General features: G+C 35.2%; 1 protein-coding gene across 20 annotated transcripts in view; it reads right to left on the bottom strand.

Annotated features, from left to right (window-relative positions):
- Nucleotides 1-359: 359 nt before the first annotated feature.
- Nucleotides 360-18997, bottom strand: part of BAZ2B (bromodomain adjacent to zinc finger domain 2B) — a 367012-nt gene continuing 348374 nt past the window's right edge. For 11 of the 20 annotated variants that reach the window (XM_036023403.1, XM_028509107.2, XM_036023407.1 and 8 more), the window contains 6 exons: nucleotides 15223-15533; nucleotides 14681-14816; nucleotides 11073-11219; nucleotides 5724-5989; nucleotides 5335-5478; nucleotides 362-1853 (listed from right to left, as the gene is read on the bottom strand). In XM_036023403.1, coding sequence (XP_035879296.1) covers nucleotides 1700-1853; nucleotides 5335-5478; nucleotides 5724-5989; nucleotides 11073-11219; nucleotides 14681-14816; nucleotides 15223-15533 — 1158 coding nt within the window. In that variant the 3' untranslated portion in view covers nucleotides 362-1699. Of the gene's footprint in view, nucleotides 1854-5334; nucleotides 5479-5723; nucleotides 5990-11072; nucleotides 11220-14680; nucleotides 14817-15222; nucleotides 15534-18997 lie in introns of those variants that run through there. The other 9 variants (XM_036023409.1, XM_036023411.1, XM_036023415.1 and 6 more) reach the window with 4 other exon arrangements.

Below are 18997 nucleotides of genomic sequence, written 5' to 3'. Positions count from 1 at the left end.
AGCCCCGCAGGCTTCACAGTGCATTTCACGAACGCTGCGCCGTGTAGCTCCAGACTTGTTAGACTAATTTATATGGTCAGAATTTCTTATTGACCACTAGGTTACATGTCTACCAATGGAGACATTTCTCTTATCAGAACACCTTAAAATGTATTTTAACATTGAAAATGTTAAAAAAAAAACCCCAACCCAACAATAAAATGTGGTCAAGAGAGGTTCAGAGACCCATGAACGTCCTATCATTTGACTTAAAACCACCCACCTTCCACTCAGCTCAGTGTACTTGGAGCCCCACTCTGTTGCTCCTCCCTTATGATTTTGTAAAAATCAAATTAAATTAATCATTTTCTTTTTTTTTGGAAAAGACTATATTTTCAGGTTAAGAAAAACTAAAAACTAGTTTGTAAAAGTCTTTTATTGTATCCGTGCCACACATAGTAGTGAAAAATAACACTCCTAAAAAAAAGAATGCTACCTTTTGCACAACATTTTATTTTAAATAAAACTTCAAGTACTCTTACATAGGTACAAAAAAATTCTGATCTATTTGCCTCCAACAGGCCACCACAACACACAGTAGATAAAACACAGTGGTTACAAATGTCTTTTAAATTTATTTCTGAGGCAAGGCAAATGGGAGGGAAATGTTTCTATGAAAAAATACTGTGTGTGTAGGAAATTGTCACAATTTTATTCCACATGGATACAAATGATTATACTTTAATTTAGGCCCTGGTGGCTTAAAGTTATATAACAAAATAGAAAAATGGAAAAACTAATATCCCCTACACCCTGTTTCAAAGGCAGGCACTACCAAGATCAAGGAGACGCCACAGTGTCGGTAGAGGATAATTACTGTACAAGCTGTACAGCGATAATTACCTTCAGACTAAAATAAAATGCTACAGTCCTTCTAAGGCATAAACAATAATGTCTGCAAACAATATATACACATAATACATATTTAAAACAAGACTTAATATAAACAATAATGAACAGTATATACATGTCAATTTTTCTTCACTGTCTTGAAATACAATTTAACTACACAAGTGATGCAGCAACATATATATATATAAATGTACTTGTAACTCTACAGTAAAGTTTATTTTTGGTGCTTTTATAGCACATTAGTGTAAACAGTTTAACTTGGCTTTGTTTATATTTTAAAACATTCCTTGTTGTATTTTCAAGGTTTAAAGCAATTTTCTAGTTCTTCCTTTTCACAGAAAACGAAGATTCTGGATGTGGTTTAATCATAAATAAGTCATAAAATTAAATACATTCACTAAAAAATAAACTACAAAGTAAAAAAATGAAAAATAGATATTTATTGAGAGGGAAAGGAGAACCATTTCCCATGTTAGAGCTCTGGTGTTGAATATTCAGTGCGATTTGATATATTTTAATTGCTATTGCACTATAACACCCTTTCCTTTGAAAATTCTTTGGGTGTGCTTCCCTGTTCTACCTAAATTAGCTGATAAATCACAAAAATCAATAACCAAGGGTCTTGGTTGTTGTAGGAGTGAAGCCTTTAAAAATGGTATCATTCTTCTGATACTTTTTTTGTGATACTTATTTTAAGGAAAAAAAGTAGTTATGTATGTGCCTCGCACATTCATGTAAATATGGTTCACATTGCTGGTCTCATTTGTCCTTGTTTGAAAAGAAAAAAAAGAGCTCGATTATTATAACTTCAGCTCACTTTGAAAGTATCTGTCCACTTTTTTTCAAAATACTTCCTCATACTGTGGCCAGCTCTGCCTATGTCAGAATCATCTTCATTAAATGTTTCACAGTTGTCAAAAACAAGCCTGACATCCAGAGCAAAGGATTCAGGGTTCGGATACCTGAAAGAAAACACATGATTTAGAGGTTGCTTTTGTCAAATACCTTTGTTTTGTAACCAAATGAAGAGGTAATCAAAGGTAAAATAGAATGTAAAACTGAAAGGAAAAAGAAAAAGGTTAGGATAACTGCCTTCAAAGTGATTTAAAACATTATACCCTCTTATACATGGAACTTTTAAACTACATAGTTGCTTGTGGTCTGAACCAGATAGTATTAAAGATAGATGAAATGGAAAAACACATATCTCTAAAGATCAAGACACATTACAACAAACATTTTCCCCACATCCAATTGCCTGTTTGATCTGCACCACAGTGCTCAGTTATAGGACCCACCTGCTGAGTTTAACTCCTTTGACCAGTGGCATCACTTGTCGTAACCCTTCTGTCCACACCCCAAACTGTTTGGGTGTGCTAGAAATAACAGAAATGCTTCCTCTGAACTACAAACACTGCAGTTACCCTGTGGCTTGTACCTACATCCCAGGATAGGCTGCTCTGTGTTAAATCTTCCTCAGTTCCCATTTCTCTTCTCTCTTCAAATATACTCTTTTGCTTTGAATGTGATCCAAAATGAGCAAAAAGCATGCGCTACCCCTTTACCTGAGATAACATTTTGAGGAACTGACTTTCAACAAGAAGCACTGTGGCTTCAGTGCTTGTTTAGTGGGATCGCCCACTTCTCCTTTCTCTGTAAGAACATGAAGAACAGAACACAAAAGTTGAATCTGCCTTAATTTATTGGTAAGATAGGAGTGGTCTGTTTCAAGCCAACTGAAGCCAAATCAATACATTTTGAAAGAGGGCTTTTAGAAATTGAAATATAAATCAATTCTCACTTATGATAAGATAGATGTTAAAATAATTTTCCTGTTAGAAATATCTGTGAAGCATACACTAAAGTTATGAGACCTGATGAAAGTGGAATTATTTGATGAAATAGCTTGTACAGTTTCCATTCCCTCTTTCTTTTCTTAATATATGCAAAAAAAGAAATAAAATTTCTTTATCTGTAATGAGCTCACAGAGTTAATTCAGGCCTTATCTTACCTTATCCATTCCTGTTCTTCTGGAACTTTTTTTTATTGAGGTAAAATTCACATAACATAAAATTAACCACTTTAAGTTAGACAATTCAGTGGCATTTAGTACATTCACAACACTGTCCTATAGCCACATCTTTCTAGTTCCAAAACATTGTCATTACCTCAAAAGGAAACCCTTCATCCATTATGCAGCTACTCTCTGTTCCTCCCTATTCCCGCCCTGTGGCAGGCACCCACCTGTTCTGGATATTTCACATAAACAGGATCATATAACATGTGTGGGAATGATTTTTATAAAACACTATGAAGTTACTTTGGGAAACACTTATCTCTTTAAGCTGTTCCTTACTATAAGAAAAGGTTAATGATTAATGCTAGGTAGTCTGGAGCCCAAGAGAGAGTTCCAGATGAGATTCTAGGTGAAATAAGGGCAATACCCACTCTGTGCCCTTCTTTTATGGAAGGATGGGCAGTTGATGAAATCCAGAGTGTTTCATTAAAGTAGGCACTTCCCCCAATCCTCTGATCTATCCATTTATAGTTTAAAATTCTGAAAGGCTGTTTGTGGATTTTGGTGCCAGCACACCAATTTGGATTTAACTGCACAGAGCAACTTCGAGGAGACGGAGTGCACTGAACATGGCCCCCCACGCAGCCGGCCACACATGCAGGATGACAGGGACTGTTTCGCTCTCTGCCTGCCTCCACGTGATCTCCTCCAACCACCAGGATTCATTCTCAAATGGGAACGTCAATTACATAACTCTTTTGGTAAGTTTGTCTTAATGTGTAAGCCTTTTTGTTTTGGGGACTCTGGAGGCTGAGGTTCACCCTCTCTAGAAATTGGAGAATCGTGGAAGTTAAAGCCATGAGCTAGCTGACACACAAGTCAAGTCTCCCTGATAAGTCTGGTCCTGGCAACACTGCTGTCAAGTCCATTGTGCTGCCCTCTAAACCTCCGACTGATTATTTGGACATTGAGAAAAAGCAAGAGAACTAGTCCATATCTAGACCACAGCTTTTCCTGTTTGGTTCACATTAGAACCAATAGTTTTAATGATTATAAATGTTTTCTGAGTTTGGGCATCTCCTTTCTGTACTTTTTGAAAAATAAAAAAAAAGAAATAATCCTTTGAAAGACTGACATTTCAGCTTTTAAAGAAATAAATTAGTCATTTGGTCCATCATTTGCTATGGGAGGGACATTGATCATCATGAGTAAAGTTCTACTCAACTCTTCTAAAGTGAGTATAAATTATGGAGCACGGCAATTTTCACCAAAAGAATGCCCAGGAAGAACTAAATAATATACTGTATAAAAATGAGTATCATAAGAACAGCAACAGTGTGACTAAACTATATTTTGTAGTTATTCTTTCATGTAAAGTTCCTTCTCTCCCCATATTTCCTGTGACTTTGCTTGAAGTGATGGGCACAGGCTACATGAAGCTAGACCGGGATGTAGCATAAAGGGAGCAGGGGAGAATGGAAAAGGAAACACAGCTCCGCAGCTCCATTCACCCATGGGATGCCTTTGTGTGGGCTCATTCTGTTAAGTGAATGGCCCCATTCTTATGGCTCCAAGATGGGCTAGTGCCGAGAACCAGTTAAATCCCATTAACAGTTGCAAGTCTCTGTCAGGAGTCTGACACAGTCTAACAAAGACCATGAACTGTGGCAGATCATGACAGGAAGCCACTCTTCTTATCAGAAGAGATAGGATCACAAAGAGAATATGGTAGAAAGTAGCAAATAATAGTTTTCTTCCACACTTAATACATATATTTTTAGTTTTCTCAACAATTAATAGTAAAGCTTTAAAAAATTGTATTTATTTTTGAGAGAGAGAGAGAGGGAGAGAGATGCACTTATGTATGCATTTGTAGGTTGATTCTTGTATGTGCCCTGACTGGATAATGAACGTGCAACCTTGGCGTTTCAGGATGATGCACCAACCGAGCTACCTGCCAGGGCATTATAAAGCTTTTAGTATTTAAAATTTCCAATGATTTTCTATCTCTGCATTGAAATAATCTGAAAATATTACAGAATTAATTGTTAATAAATCCAAATGAGATGATGTCATTACTCCACTGATGCACAATACAAGCTCCAGCTTACATGCTACCTACCTACTTTGGGAGACTTCCTTGATACTTTTCTTTACATCCCAGGCTTAGTGTAGTGTCCTTCCAGTGTCAAAAGCAGCTTTATCACACTTCTCTTTAGTTGTTTAAATAATGTTGATTGACTTGTCATCCATACCACACCACCACCCTACCAAACATACACACACACCCCCGTGCACACAGACACACACCCCTCTCCAAAGTCAGGGCTTCTGTCCTGGATGTAAATTAGTGTATTTCTGGCTCAGTAGATAATTACCTGGCACATATCAAGCAATCAAAATTGAAATGAAAGGATTTACTTACTGTCCACTACTTAATTTTTCTCTAATTGTAGAAAAATCCATAGGCTTCTTAATAACTTTCTTATAACCAGGAACAAGTTTCAAGTTTACAGGAAGTAGAAAAGGCCATGCATCCTCATGAGTTTCCATTTCAGTAAGGATCATACTAAAGAAAATAATGTTTGAAATCAATATCTATGCTTTAGAATTACCTGTTTTGTTAAAAATTTAGCTTTTATAATCTTTCAAGAAAGGCAATGTAAATTATTTAAAAGAATACATTACACTATAAACTTTACATTTTCCTATTTGTCCAAATTTTCAGAAAGTCACCTTTAATATGGTAGAAGGTTTCTAAACAAAAAAAATGGGGTAACATGAATATAGAGTACATAAAAATTGAAGTAATACCTGCAAAGAGCTGAGTCCTTGGAGTCATCTCTTTTAGGTTTCTTAACAGAAGCAAAACTCTCCTGTTTTGACAAGTTAATGGAAGTGTTTTCCTCCATTTTTCTTTTTTTAACATCTTTGCTTCCTCTTTTTAGTGAGCTGCTTGTGGATGCAGAGTCTTCATCTTCGGTATCCCCTATTAAAGTTCCTTTCTTTCCTTTTTTTGAATCATTATTCTTTTTTCCTTTGACATGAAGTTTTTTGAATTTTAGAGTTTGACCACTTGCCTTTAATTTAAAAAAATAAATGAAGTATAACAAAAGATGTTGGAGGTTAATAATTTTATCATTTTCAAAGAGATCTATGATTTTGTTCTTTCACAATATAAGGCTGAAACCTGATAAACCATGAGAAGTTTATCTTAAGAAACCTTAAAAAACTTGAGGATGCTGATCTCATGGTAATCCATCCTTAGTGTAGAGCTTATCAGCAGTATTCCTTTAGTCCAGGTCACTGACTGAATGAGGTTAAATAATCAAAAGGACTATCTTTTAGAGAACAATATAATTAAGAACAAAGATGAACAGAAATAAAAATAAAAATAGAGCTTGTTACTAAGAAAGTTGAAGAGGTAATTAAAAAGCTAGGTTAAAACATAAAAATAGCTCATGAAGTATCACATAGAGAAAAAGTCCCTTGTAAAACCAAGTCTATTGGAAATTGATTTTTTTTTCTGGATAAAGAAAAAAGCATTTGCTGTAAGTAGATTATTCCACAAACTTGTGGTTCCCAGGTGTGAAAAAAAAGTGGTTGAAGGCTGAGGAAAAAAGAAGACAGAAAAGATGTCTGTTTTGAGGAAAACGATAAGGAAATAGTATAAAAGATTATATTTGGAATCAAAGGATATACATTCCAGCTATACTCTGTCAGTAACTAGCTATGGAACTTTGTACAAAAATATGTATGAGGCCCTATTTTTCTCAGTTACAAAATAAGCAACACAATCGGTAAAGTCATTCAAGTTCTCAAATTAAATGAAAAAAAAAAAAAAAAAAAAAAAAGTCAGTGAGGCCTGATGCAGGTAACCACAATTGATGTAACAATGAACCTCCCTTTCCCCAATTTAGAAGTAGGGAAATAAGACTGAATTTTGAGTTAAATATCATGGTAAAAATAATAGATTTAGAAGAGTGATATGCAAAGTCACCAGTAATACACAGTTTTTGTTTTGATTTTCCAGAATAGTGTTTATTTACCCTCTTTTAAAAATTTATTTCCTTTCCTACACAAACTGTTAAGAAATCTTAGATTAGAGAGTCAATATTTAATCTCGCCATAATTTAAAGTTAGCTATATCGAAATAAATTTGGCTGGAAACATGTCTTTGGAATATTTCATACCAATTTCTTTGAGGATCTCATGATCTCTTCTAGCAATATATTTTTTAAAGTTGCCCTTCATCAAGAAATTAAAAATATGTGGTTCTAGGGAACATTTTATAAAGTACATGGTTGTCTCACCAATGTGTTGTACACCTAAAACTAGTACAAAATAGTGTGAATGCAAACTAATTGAAAAATAAAATAAAATAAATCGATTCTCTATTGGGGGGATAAAAGTATACTTGAAATATTTTAATTGACTAAAATAATAAGGCAAACCATAAATCTAACAGCTTCCCCATACCATATCAAAGAATCACTACCCTTTGTCGCTAACTGAAATAATGAAAATGTTTCTCTTCTCCAATTAGTTTATTAATTTTTATGCACTAAAATTTTCTTACTTTGAAACTTTGTAAAACACTGAGCTTTTAGCACTCTGAAATTATAAAAGAGAATGCTTAATATAATATGAGAAAAGTACATTTAACTAAGATTAATGTTAAATGTACTAGGTTAAATTGAATAACAATTGTGTTACTTAAAAAACACAAAATTTTGTGAATTTTGGGCCAACACTTCTAGTTCCTACTTGAACTAAAATATTACTTGGGGTCATTTTCTAACAAATTAACGCTTACAGTAAGAAAACATGAAGTTTGAACCACGAAATCAAAAAAATTTTCTGATGTTTTAAAAAGACAATAAAGTCTCTGTGTTATTTCTTAATAAATGACATTTATCACCTTACCTCAATAGACCATGCACATACACATACTTTTAAAAGTAAGTTTTTATAGTGTTACTCTGTTACCTAATTACTTTGTTCTTGGACAAAGCTGTTCCCCTTGCCACCTTTTCTCTCTATTTTATTAAAAGCCCAAATTCAAAAAGGAACTGCAATATGCCTTAAGCAGAACTCATCGAATTACACACACAAGAAGCACATCTCTATTATGTTTGTATATTTATATACCAGAAGTTATGAACTGGTGGCTCACAAGCTGTAAATAGCCTACTGCCCATGCTTGCTGCTTTGCTCATATAGTGCTTGTAGAAATTCTGAATTTGTTGCCAACATTTACATTGAGAGGAAGTGCCTAAAAATCTCAGATCCTGAAGTACTGGAAGGTCCTGAACAATGGCCCATGTTGTCTCTAGGACAACGGTTGGCTGGAGGTGAGTGATGACTACCATTTAAGTGGGGGTGTGACTTTCCTGTTTGCCACAGTTCCAGCTCTTCTGTGCTATTCGAGTGGCTTTAGTAGGCAATGCAGTTTGAAACCTGTATGTGTGTTTGTGTGTGTGTCTATGAAGGTATATAAATATGTATATATTCAGTTTATGTACAACATCTATTTGAGTCTGTGATTCTGTAATCATATGTAAGTACAATAAAGTACCTATATATACTGGCATGCACACACACACACGGAGTAAAAATGATCACAGTGATGTACGCAGAAAAGCCACTTGAGAGTTATTATTGTAACTTCAGAGTTGTTGTTATTGTAAATAACAAAAAATTACTGGAAAGATTTTAAAACCTTAATTTTTAAAATCCTTATATCAAAATCAAATGTCTATAAATTGTTATATTGCTATAAAAAACATAACATCTAATTCACCACATTTACAAAACAAAAAAAAGCAGTGGCTTAGAAAGCTGCATTTACATAGAAGAGCTTGGATAAGATCATAGAACTGATATCTCCTACTCTGCTCCTTCAATGACAGATAGCGAAAATTCTAAATAAAGCAAATTTATTGTAAACAAAACCTCCTATAACCTGTCAGATATTTCAAACACTTAAAATGCCTACCAGATGATATCTCTAATACTTAATACACTGACTTGTTAATAATTCATAAAGTATTAGAGAGAAACTGTCTATAACTTAATAGTTATGAAACTAAAAGATAGTTTTCATACAACCAGTGAAGCTAATTACTGAATTACAATTATCTATACATAACAAAAATGATCAAGTACTGAGAAGTAAAAAGCCATTATTAGTGAAAATGATGCCATGTGGGACCTTCTGTTATTTTGTAAAATATAGTCTATATATACGTCACAGGTTTTCAACCAGTTCACATCCATGACCATATTTGATCCTCACAAATTCCCATAAAGCAGGTACTGTCCCATCTTACAGACGATAACCCTGAAGCTAAAAAAGCGCTCTAAGGTCGATAGATGAGGGCGGTGAGAAAATCAGTGAGACAGACTGAAAAGGGGCAAAGGCAAGAAGAAAACCGGGTGAAAAACTGGGTCAGTGGGGTTTCCCAGAAGCCACGGGGTTTCAAGAAGGAAGGAGTGTTCCCTTTCATCAACTGTGTCTGATAGGTCTGATGGGGCCTAAGCACCAATCACTGGACTGAGCAATAGGGATGTTATTTGTAGCCATGGTAACAAGAACTCTGGAGAAGCTGTGCTGGTGAAAATCTGACTGGAGTTCAAGATTGAATTGAAGGAGAGAAATGGGCGAGAATCAGGACAGAATTTTCTAGCAGTTTTACTGTAAAGGGAAGGAGAGAAATGGGGGAAGTGGACCAAGGAAGAAATAAGGTTAGAAAAGCATTTTTGTTTAGTTTTCTTAAGGTAGGAGAAGTAGTAGCATCATAGTAAGCTGATGACAAGAGCCCAGAGGAAAAAGAAAGATTGATGCAGGAGAAGAGAGAACTGCTGGAGCCACACTCTTAGGGAAGTGGGAGGGGATGGGATCTGAGGCACACCCTTGGGGAATTGGCTTCATAGTGGCACTAGCAGCTTATGGCAAGGGAGACACGGATGGATGCAATGATTGGGTTAGGAGAAATCAGAGGACATGAAGTGGTAAAGGGACCGTGAAAAGGTCTTAAGATAAATGCCTTGAAGGTCCTGTTGAAATCAGAGAATTGCTGAAGTGTTAGAGAGAGCAGACAGGAAAGAAGGCAGTGCACAGATGGATGTTTGAAACTGAGTTTATGAAGAGGCAGTAATTACTGGTAACGATCAGGTCAAGCGATTAAAAAAGACAGTAACTGAGGTAGGGTACACCCAGCAGAGTCTGGCCCTCCATACATGCTGACCCTTCCATATTTGTTATCTTTATAACTTTAAAACCCACTTTTTCCTGTTTTGTTGTATTGCTTCTCTTTAATCAATGGTGTGAGAGTCCAAAGGCTGGAGAGTGATTTAAAAGACCTAGCAATTCTACTCCTAGGCATATACCCAACAGAAGTTAAAACATATATTCATACAGAAACTTGTGTATGAATGGTCCTAACAGTATTATTCGTATCAGCCAAAACATGGAAACAACCCAAATGTCTATCAAGTGATGGATGGATAAACAAAATGTTGTATATCCATACAATGGAGTATCATTTGACTATTTTAAAAAAGGAAACACTGATACATAGTGAAACCCAGATGAACCTTGTACTAACTGAAAGAAGTCAGACACAAAGGCACATATTATTTGATTCTATTTATAACATAATGATCAGAATAGGAAAATTCATAAAGACAGAAAGTAGACAAGTGGTTGCCAAAAGCTGATGGGAGAAGGGGAATAGGGAGTGACTGCTAATGGGTACAAGGATGCTTTTTGGGGGTCATGAAAATGTTCTGGAATTAAACAGAGGTGATGGTTGTACAACTTCAGGAATATATTTAAAAAACACACTCAGTTGTACACTTTAGAAAGGTGAATTTTATAGTACATGCATTATTTCGAAATATTCTCATAAAATGCCTGTAATTAACATAGATAAACTCATAGACACAGACAACATATTAGTGGTTACCAGAGAGGAAGGGGAGTGGGGAAGGGAGAAACAGATAAAAGGAGTCTAATATATGGTGACAGATGGAAACTAGACTTTTGGTGGTGAGCACGCTATAGTGCACACAGAATTAAAATGCTGTCCACCTGAAGCTTGTAAAATGTTAGTAACCAATGTTATCTTGATTTAAAAAGAAGTTTTAGATCAGTCTTACCTTAGCAATGCAAGCTGGACAAAACCAGTCCCCATCTGGTATGGTTGTAATCTTGGGCCTGTGGCAGTAGGTATGACAGCCTTTGTCACAGCCGTCACATAGGAGGAGCAGTTCTTCATTATCTCCCTTTCGACAGATTTGGCAGTACTATAATACATGAAAAATCACTTAAAGTTAATATTCTGCTATAAATAATACTTATCGGGATATTAAACAAACCATAATTCCTAGTTTATATTAGTAATGAACATTCCGCTTGCTAACAAATATACAGTAGCCATACACATCTATGTATCTCTCATTACACAGATATGGACCACATGATGGGGTGAGCAGTTCAGTTGGGGTAAATGCACATTTCAGGTACACTGCAAAGAACAAAGCTAGAGGTCAAGTGCCTGCACACACTTCAGAAGCAAGTACACATTAACATATGAAATAATTAACATGACATTGGAGCACATAAAGCAATGAATAGCTTTAATACATGGTGTTTTAATTTTTTAATATATTTCATCTTTTGCTTATCTTAGCATCCTCATGACATCCTGAGAAAGAAATGAGTAAGAGTTAATTATGATCAAAATTAGAATTAGCATTAGTATCAGTTATATATAATAAAAATATGCCCCCATATTTTCACTACATTATCCATCTGTTCTTTGAAGTTGATTAAAAAAATGTATTCAAACTAGGAAACTTTGGATATTAACCCAAATCGAACATGTATCATGAGTGTAGAAGACGGATACTATAAAATGATTTCTAAGGTAAAAAATGATACAATAGATTAAATTAAAGAATTTAAGGGGTAACAATTTATTTTCTAGAACTAAAAATAATTTCTTCACTGATAAAGTTTCTAATACCATTAAGAACTTTAAAATCTATAAGAAGAGGATTTTTTTCTCATGCATACATATTCTGAATAGTAAGTTTTGCAAAGGAAAAGAAGGAATGTTAGACAAGTAAAAATTTTCAAATGGTTTTAAAAAATGGTATGTACTAACTAACATCATATTTTGACAGTAAATTTATATTCCCAGTCATAGTGGAAAATGTGCTGCAATCAACATATTTAAAATGAAAACACTTAAACTATAAATTATTTATACTAATTTATAGTTCTATATTTATGTACTCTTAATAACAAAGTAGCTTAACTGTTCTAACTCCATTTTTTTATTCTCAATACAATTAATCAGTTTGGGAAGGACTACAATAGTCTTACACAATATAACTCACTATATACACCAATGATAACTTAAGAATCTTATCAAAACGGCAGGCATGCACTCTTCAATAATAACAAATTTCTATCGCATACATGTAATAAATACAACACTAAAATTGGACTGCTTCTGAGCCTTTTGGCTACGATCAAGTACAACACTATAATCATTATGTGTACCAAGAGCAGCAGCAGCAGCAGAGTGTGATGTTCCAACAGTATTTATTTTATGATTTCGCCTAATACTACACTGTTAAATACCTAAAGAGGTGTTGCTTTTCCAAATTTAAGTTACATTTTTAAAATTTTTACTGTAAAAATATTCATTGAGAATTAATATTTGGAAGGCTATATTTAAATCCCTGTAACGATTAAATTTGAAAATCAGATTAATGAACATTAGGTAAATTCTCACTATTTTTATAATAAAATACTTTATAAAGTCTATCTAACATTTCACGTTTATGATTTAAAAATAATTTTTTTCTGACACTTATTAAGAAAGGGTGATAGATATTGATCTCCTAACACTTTTGAAAAATCACAGTAATGGCTCAATATGTTAGAACAATTGTATTAATATTTTCTTTTAACTCCTTTGCTCCTAGAGCAAAATACAGCAGATGGTACCTATTGTTTAACATTAACAATAATATAAAGCATATCTGAAGACAAATTATAACAGCCTCTTCTGTCCTAGTAAGCTTTGTCTCCTGCAAAGAAGGTATTTCTAAACATGGTGAGCACTTTAACATTTTGTTATGACTTCTTTTATGAGGATTATTAGAGGTACTGTTACATTTCTAATTAAAGGTTACAAACTGTTCATTAATCTTCGAATATGAGACTCTGCCCTCATTTTAAGGTAGTTTCATAGCAAACCATGTATTGTTAAGCATTAAGAAAAAGAAATGAAGATTATTAGAGATGTAGTTAAATAATGAAAAATGTATGTTAATAATATGGCAAAGGTTTATGAATGTGTAAAAACTGAAGTAAACCTTTAGATAGCAGACAGTAGCTATACTAATATAAAGGCAGATTTTGGTACAAGTTTTGGGTTCCTGTGTATAGGTTATAACAAAACTAACCACAACACAATGACTGTTTTGGTGTAGGTTAGAAAAATAACTATGAATTTAATTTTGATGTAGGTCTTCAATAGTTTTGACTCATTATAGCCTAGATTTCACCAAATATATTTGAGTGGGTGACTTGACAACTTTAATACTAACTTTTAGAAGAATAATTTTTACCTAGTAAAAATGCTACTAATGCCACTGGCTTTAAATAATGCCTTAAAATTTATGGTAAATTATAATCTGGGTTGGGAAAGATGTAAATTTGAAAATGATGTGAAAACTCCAGATTCAATATTTCATGGATATTTTAGGAAGAAGTGGAAAAGCACAGAAGAAACTAAATTTATTTGTACAGAATGAATAAGGCCCTAAGGAGTCTAAGCGTAACAGTAAAAATAAAAAAAAAGCTAAATTATTTAAGGATCATTTCTTTTCTTTGGTGAATGATTATTTTAAGTAAATCCTTAGTCACTCATGAAAACAAATCTTATATATTTGGATTTTAAAGCAAACCTGTAATTCAAAAGCAAATGTTAAAGTAATTAGTAAAGTCTACATATAACAGATATTTTTATAAATGATATTTAAGAGGAAAGAGGGACATGTATATGATTTAAAATAGTATCTCTCTGAAAATATATGAAAGATAGCTTTTATTTTGAACACATATCATTTGGTGTTTGGTACAAAGTAGAAGCTGCTGTTTGATAATAACTGATTGGGCTTGAACAAACACCACAAAAAGCCAGTTTTAGTTGGAGTAAAGAATAAAAAAGATCTACTCTTCACGTCATCTGCATCAAAGGCCAAATACATTATATCAATGTGTGAAGGAAGAACTCTCTGCCTGACTTGTGTTTACTTATCTAAGTATTTCTTTGGATTAAAAATATGAAAATTGATGGAAATATAAAGATATTTTGGGAGTGCAGTGAATATATGTAGCAGGTAATGTTACTAACTATAATGTTTACAAGAGTGAAAGGGCCCTCAAATACTTAGATTAACAACTGTTATGTTGACAGAATGTAGAAGACAACTTTAGCCAGAGTCATAAATAATATTCAATGGAGGGAGAACCAACATCTAAAAAAAATAAAAGATAACACATTTGGTAGGTTCCTTCTGAAAGCTCAAAATAAGGAAGAAAGTATTAAACTATGCAGGATAAGAACAAGCAAACTCTCAGCATACGTTATTTTGACAATAACTATACATAATTAAGAAAGATCTGAAGGTTGGAAAAACAGGACAAAGTAAATTAGTTATAGTATTTCTTAAATGAAAACACTTACAACTTTCATAATTGATTTTTCCCATGCTATTGATTTCTGTAACTGCTGAATGCACAGAGCTACCTGTGCAGCACTGCGAGCTTCTGACAATGCCCTTCTCCATACCCTGAGCCCTGGAGCAATATCCTCTTCAATTCTGCATTGAAATATAGAAAAATTAAGTAGGTCATGTCCACATTTATGGTCACTGAATGAGAACAATCATCACACTGAAAGCCAAGCAATGACAAAAACATGGAACAGCCAGTAAGTATAAGGTTTAAGCAACTAAATTCGATGTAGTGCACAGACTGTGGCTACGTGCCTCAACGCTTAGTCACAACCAGGTAAATGTAAGATCACTTTGCAGGATTATCAACGCACATAACAAAAATAATGTTTTTACAAAGCACCATGCAAAGAGCATGATCCATATGGATCAAACAGCATGATCCATATGGATCACAGACATACAAGAAGATACATAGATAACAGGCAATAGAAAATAGGCTCCAATTAGCAAAGAAGCACAATAATTTTTCAAGTTAATCTCAATAACCTACCCGTCACCATCACCACTAATGGATGGTGCAGGAGCAGGGACAGTAACTGTGCCCACATTATCCACTTTGATCTGAATGGTGGTACTTAAGGGGCTCTTCAGATACCTTCTTTCAATGTTCCGCTCCAAATCAGCCAGCCTGGTTACAGCTATATCTAGGGGGTTGTCACTCTTCCGTTCCAGTGCATGTGCACTGCTTTCTTCTTCGCCAGTAAATTCTCCATCATGCTCCTTGCACAACTTAGAGAATGACTTATGTTCAAAATATACCAAGTCCTCCCTTTCTGATGCAGGCTCTGGACACATCCAACCCTATATATCAAGAGAATAATGTTATTACGGTTTTTTCTTAAAGTCCCTGGTGGGTGAATTACCTTTACTTAAAAATACAGCAGCAGACAGCAGCAGATCTCAAGGACCTTTACTAAAGGTTTTACCTTGTGTTTCCTAATGGAGGTAGGTAGAAACAAGAACAAAAAAATTAAAATAAGCAGTTGTAAGAAAAATAAAAAAAAACTTTAGACATATAAAAGGTATAATGAAATCAGCAAATGTTTATTAATTTCACAGGACCATGTACATGGAAACTTCTCGGTAGTCTCTGAACTCTGCTCTTCCTTTTCATTTGCATTCCTTCCACCACTTTTGTACAGGTCCTTGTACTCACCATTTTTCCTTCAGCTGCAGGAGCTATGCACAAGCTGTTATGTTTGTGTTTATAGCTTTCCCCCATTCCTCTTCACCTACTTAACTTCACTCATCCTGCAGCTCTCAAGGTAATATTTACATCCTCAGGGAATCCTTTCCTGACCTGACCTGTTAGGAGGTAAATCTCCCAGTACAGGCTTCTCATAGGACCATATAATACTAGCCTTGTGATAGTCACAATTTTATACTACTGTTATTATTTAACATCTTTCTACCTCTAAATTCCCTGAGTGCAGGGGCCATGTGTACTTTTACTCATTTTATTTGCAACTCAGTGAAAACAAATAGTACACACACACACACACACACACACACACGATGGGGAACCTCAAAAATTAGAATTATTTTTTGGAGGGTGGACTCCTTGTAGTACAGGCTTCCTTTGCTGGGTGAGTGTTCTAGGAGCCCATCAGTATCAGTGTACGTACTGGCTTTGTTGTGAGAGGCTGTAATTGGTTTCAGTGAATTTTCTTTGACGACTCAACACGTTTGTTTATTTCATGATGGGTGATTTATGAGTGCACCTGCCCACACCACGCTGAGTGTTCAGCAGTTTTTGACAAAAAACGACATGACCCCCAGCTCCATGCCCTATCCTCCCTATTCCCCTGATTTTGATCTCAGCAACTTTTTTTGTTTCCCCAGATTAAAAAAAGCCCTGAAAGGGAAACATTTTACCAATGGAGAATAGGTGAAAGAAAAAACAGCAAAAGAACGAGAAGGCATCAGAATTGACAGGTTCAAAAACTATTTTGAGCAGTGAAAGAAAAACTCTCAATAGGTATATTACATCAAATGGAGAGTACTTTGAAGGTGACTGAAGCTTAAACATGTAATAATAAATACACAATTTTATATAAATAAATTCTGGGTTTTTTGGGTCCCACCTCATTAATATGTAAATATAAATGATATTATTGTATAACTCAGTTTGCTTATATTGATCCTCTAACTCAAAATCCTTCAAAGACTCTCTACTGTTTAACAAAATCCAAATTTTTACTATGACATGCAGGTACTGTGCTCTACCTTTTCTCCCATGTTCCCATCCATGCATCCTACATTGCAGTCAAATTCCATGTCTTGTCACTCCACAGACAAGTCCTGAGCTTTTTTTTTTGAAAAGAATGCTTTATTTTTTAATATATTTTATTGACTATGCTATTACAGTTGCCCCAATTTTTCCCCCTTTGCCCCCTCCACCCAGTACCCTCTTCGCTCCAGCAATTCCCCTTATAGTTCATGTCCATGGGTGGTGCATATAAGTTCTTTGGCTTCTCCATTTCCTATACTGTTCTTAACATCCCTCTGTCTATTCTGTACTTATCAATTTGTAGTTAATACCTGCACCTTTTCCCCCATACTCCCTCTTTCTCCTCCCAGCGGATAACCCTCCATGTGATCTCTGTACCTATGATTCTGTTCCTGTTCTAGTTGTTTGCTTTGTTTGTTTTTGTTTCTATTTTTTAGGTTCAGTAGTTGATAGTTGTGAGTTTGTCATTTTAATGTTCATAGTTTTGATCTTCTTTTTCTTAAATAAGTCCCTTTAACATTTCATGTGGTTATGGCTTGCTGCTGTAGAATTCCTTTAGCTTTATTTTGTCTGGGAAGCACTTTATCTTCCCGTCAATTCTAAATGGTAGCTTTGTTGGATAGAGTGATCTACGTTGTAGGTCCTTGCTTTTCATCACTTCGAATACTTTTTGCCTGTCTGTCCCTTCTAACCTGCAAAGTTTCTTTTGGGAAATCATTTGACAGTCTTATGGGAACACCTTTGTAGGAAACTCTCTTAAGATTCTTTCTTTAACTGTTGGCATTTTAATTATGATGTGTCTTGGTATGGTCCTTTTTGGGTCCATCATGTTTGGGACTCTCTGTGATACCTGGATTTGTATGTGTATTTCCTTCACCAAATTGGGGAAGTTTCCTTTCACTAATTTTGCAAATAAGTTTTCAATTTCTTCCTTTCTCTTCTTCTGTCACTCCTATGATTCAAATATTGGTGTGTTTGAAGTTGTTCCAGAGGCTCCTTAGTCTATCTTTATTTGGATTTTTTCTTCTTACTGTGCTGATTGAATGTTTTTTGCTTCCTTACACACCAAATCATTGATTTGAATCTTAGCTTCATCCCCTCCACTGTTGGGTTCCTTGTAAATTTTTCTTTATTTTACTTAGTGTAACCTTCATTTCTACCTGGGTGTTTTTTAGCTGTTGAAGTATCCATTGAGTTCCTTGAGCATTCTAATAACCAGTGTTTTGAACTCTGCATCTGATAGATTGATTATCCCCATTTTGTTTAGTTCTTTTTCTGGGGTTTTGTTCTGTTCTTTCACTTTGGCCATGTTTCTTTGTCTCCTCATTTTGGCAGCCTCCCTGTGTTTGTTCCTATGTATTAGGTAGGGCTGCTTTGACTCTTTGTCTTAGTAGCGTGGCCTGTTGTAGAATAGCATACCTGTAAGTTGGATGGGGTGCAGACTTAGGTAATTGCCAGGGTGAGGCAACCTGTGTGAACCAGTTGATGGAGTCCCCACTCTGTGACTCTGCATGCGGGAGGGCTCAGAAAAGGGACAATGGCCACTGCCTCGTTTCTGGAGTTTTGTCCAGAAGGAAGCTGTCCCTTGGCACTCATCCTGATGCTAGACACTTCAGTCTCTCCCCATATGCCACTGGTGCCCTTCCAGCTGCTGCTCCAGTGCTGGAACCCAGAGGCAGTGAGTCTCCTTAAGTCCTAAGTCCATTGTGGGCCATTTAAGAGGAGACATCTGAGAATCCTGCAGTTTCTTCTGCTGCCCTAACCCCGGAAGTTATAGGGACTTATTTTCCTGGCAATGGAAGCACAGGCTGGGTGGTCTGGTGGGGAGCTGGGATCCCTTGCTCCTGAGGTATCCCTCCTGATTTTTATCTATCACATATGGGTAACGGACTGTCTATTCCACACCTCTGCCCCTCCTACCTGTCTGGATGAACGTGATTTCTTTAATTTCTTGGTTGTCAGACTTCCATACAGCTTGATATTCTGATGATTCTGGGTGATAGTCTTTTGTAATTTAGTTGTAATTTTTGCTGTG

This window comes from Phyllostomus discolor, chromosome 4, assembly GCF_004126475.2.
Source record: "Phyllostomus discolor isolate MPI-MPIP mPhyDis1 chromosome 4, mPhyDis1.pri.v3, whole genome shotgun sequence".
Taxonomy (NCBI): domain Eukaryota; kingdom Metazoa; phylum Chordata; class Mammalia; order Chiroptera; family Phyllostomidae; genus Phyllostomus; species Phyllostomus discolor.
This window is presented reverse-complemented; position numbering and strand designations above follow the sequence as displayed.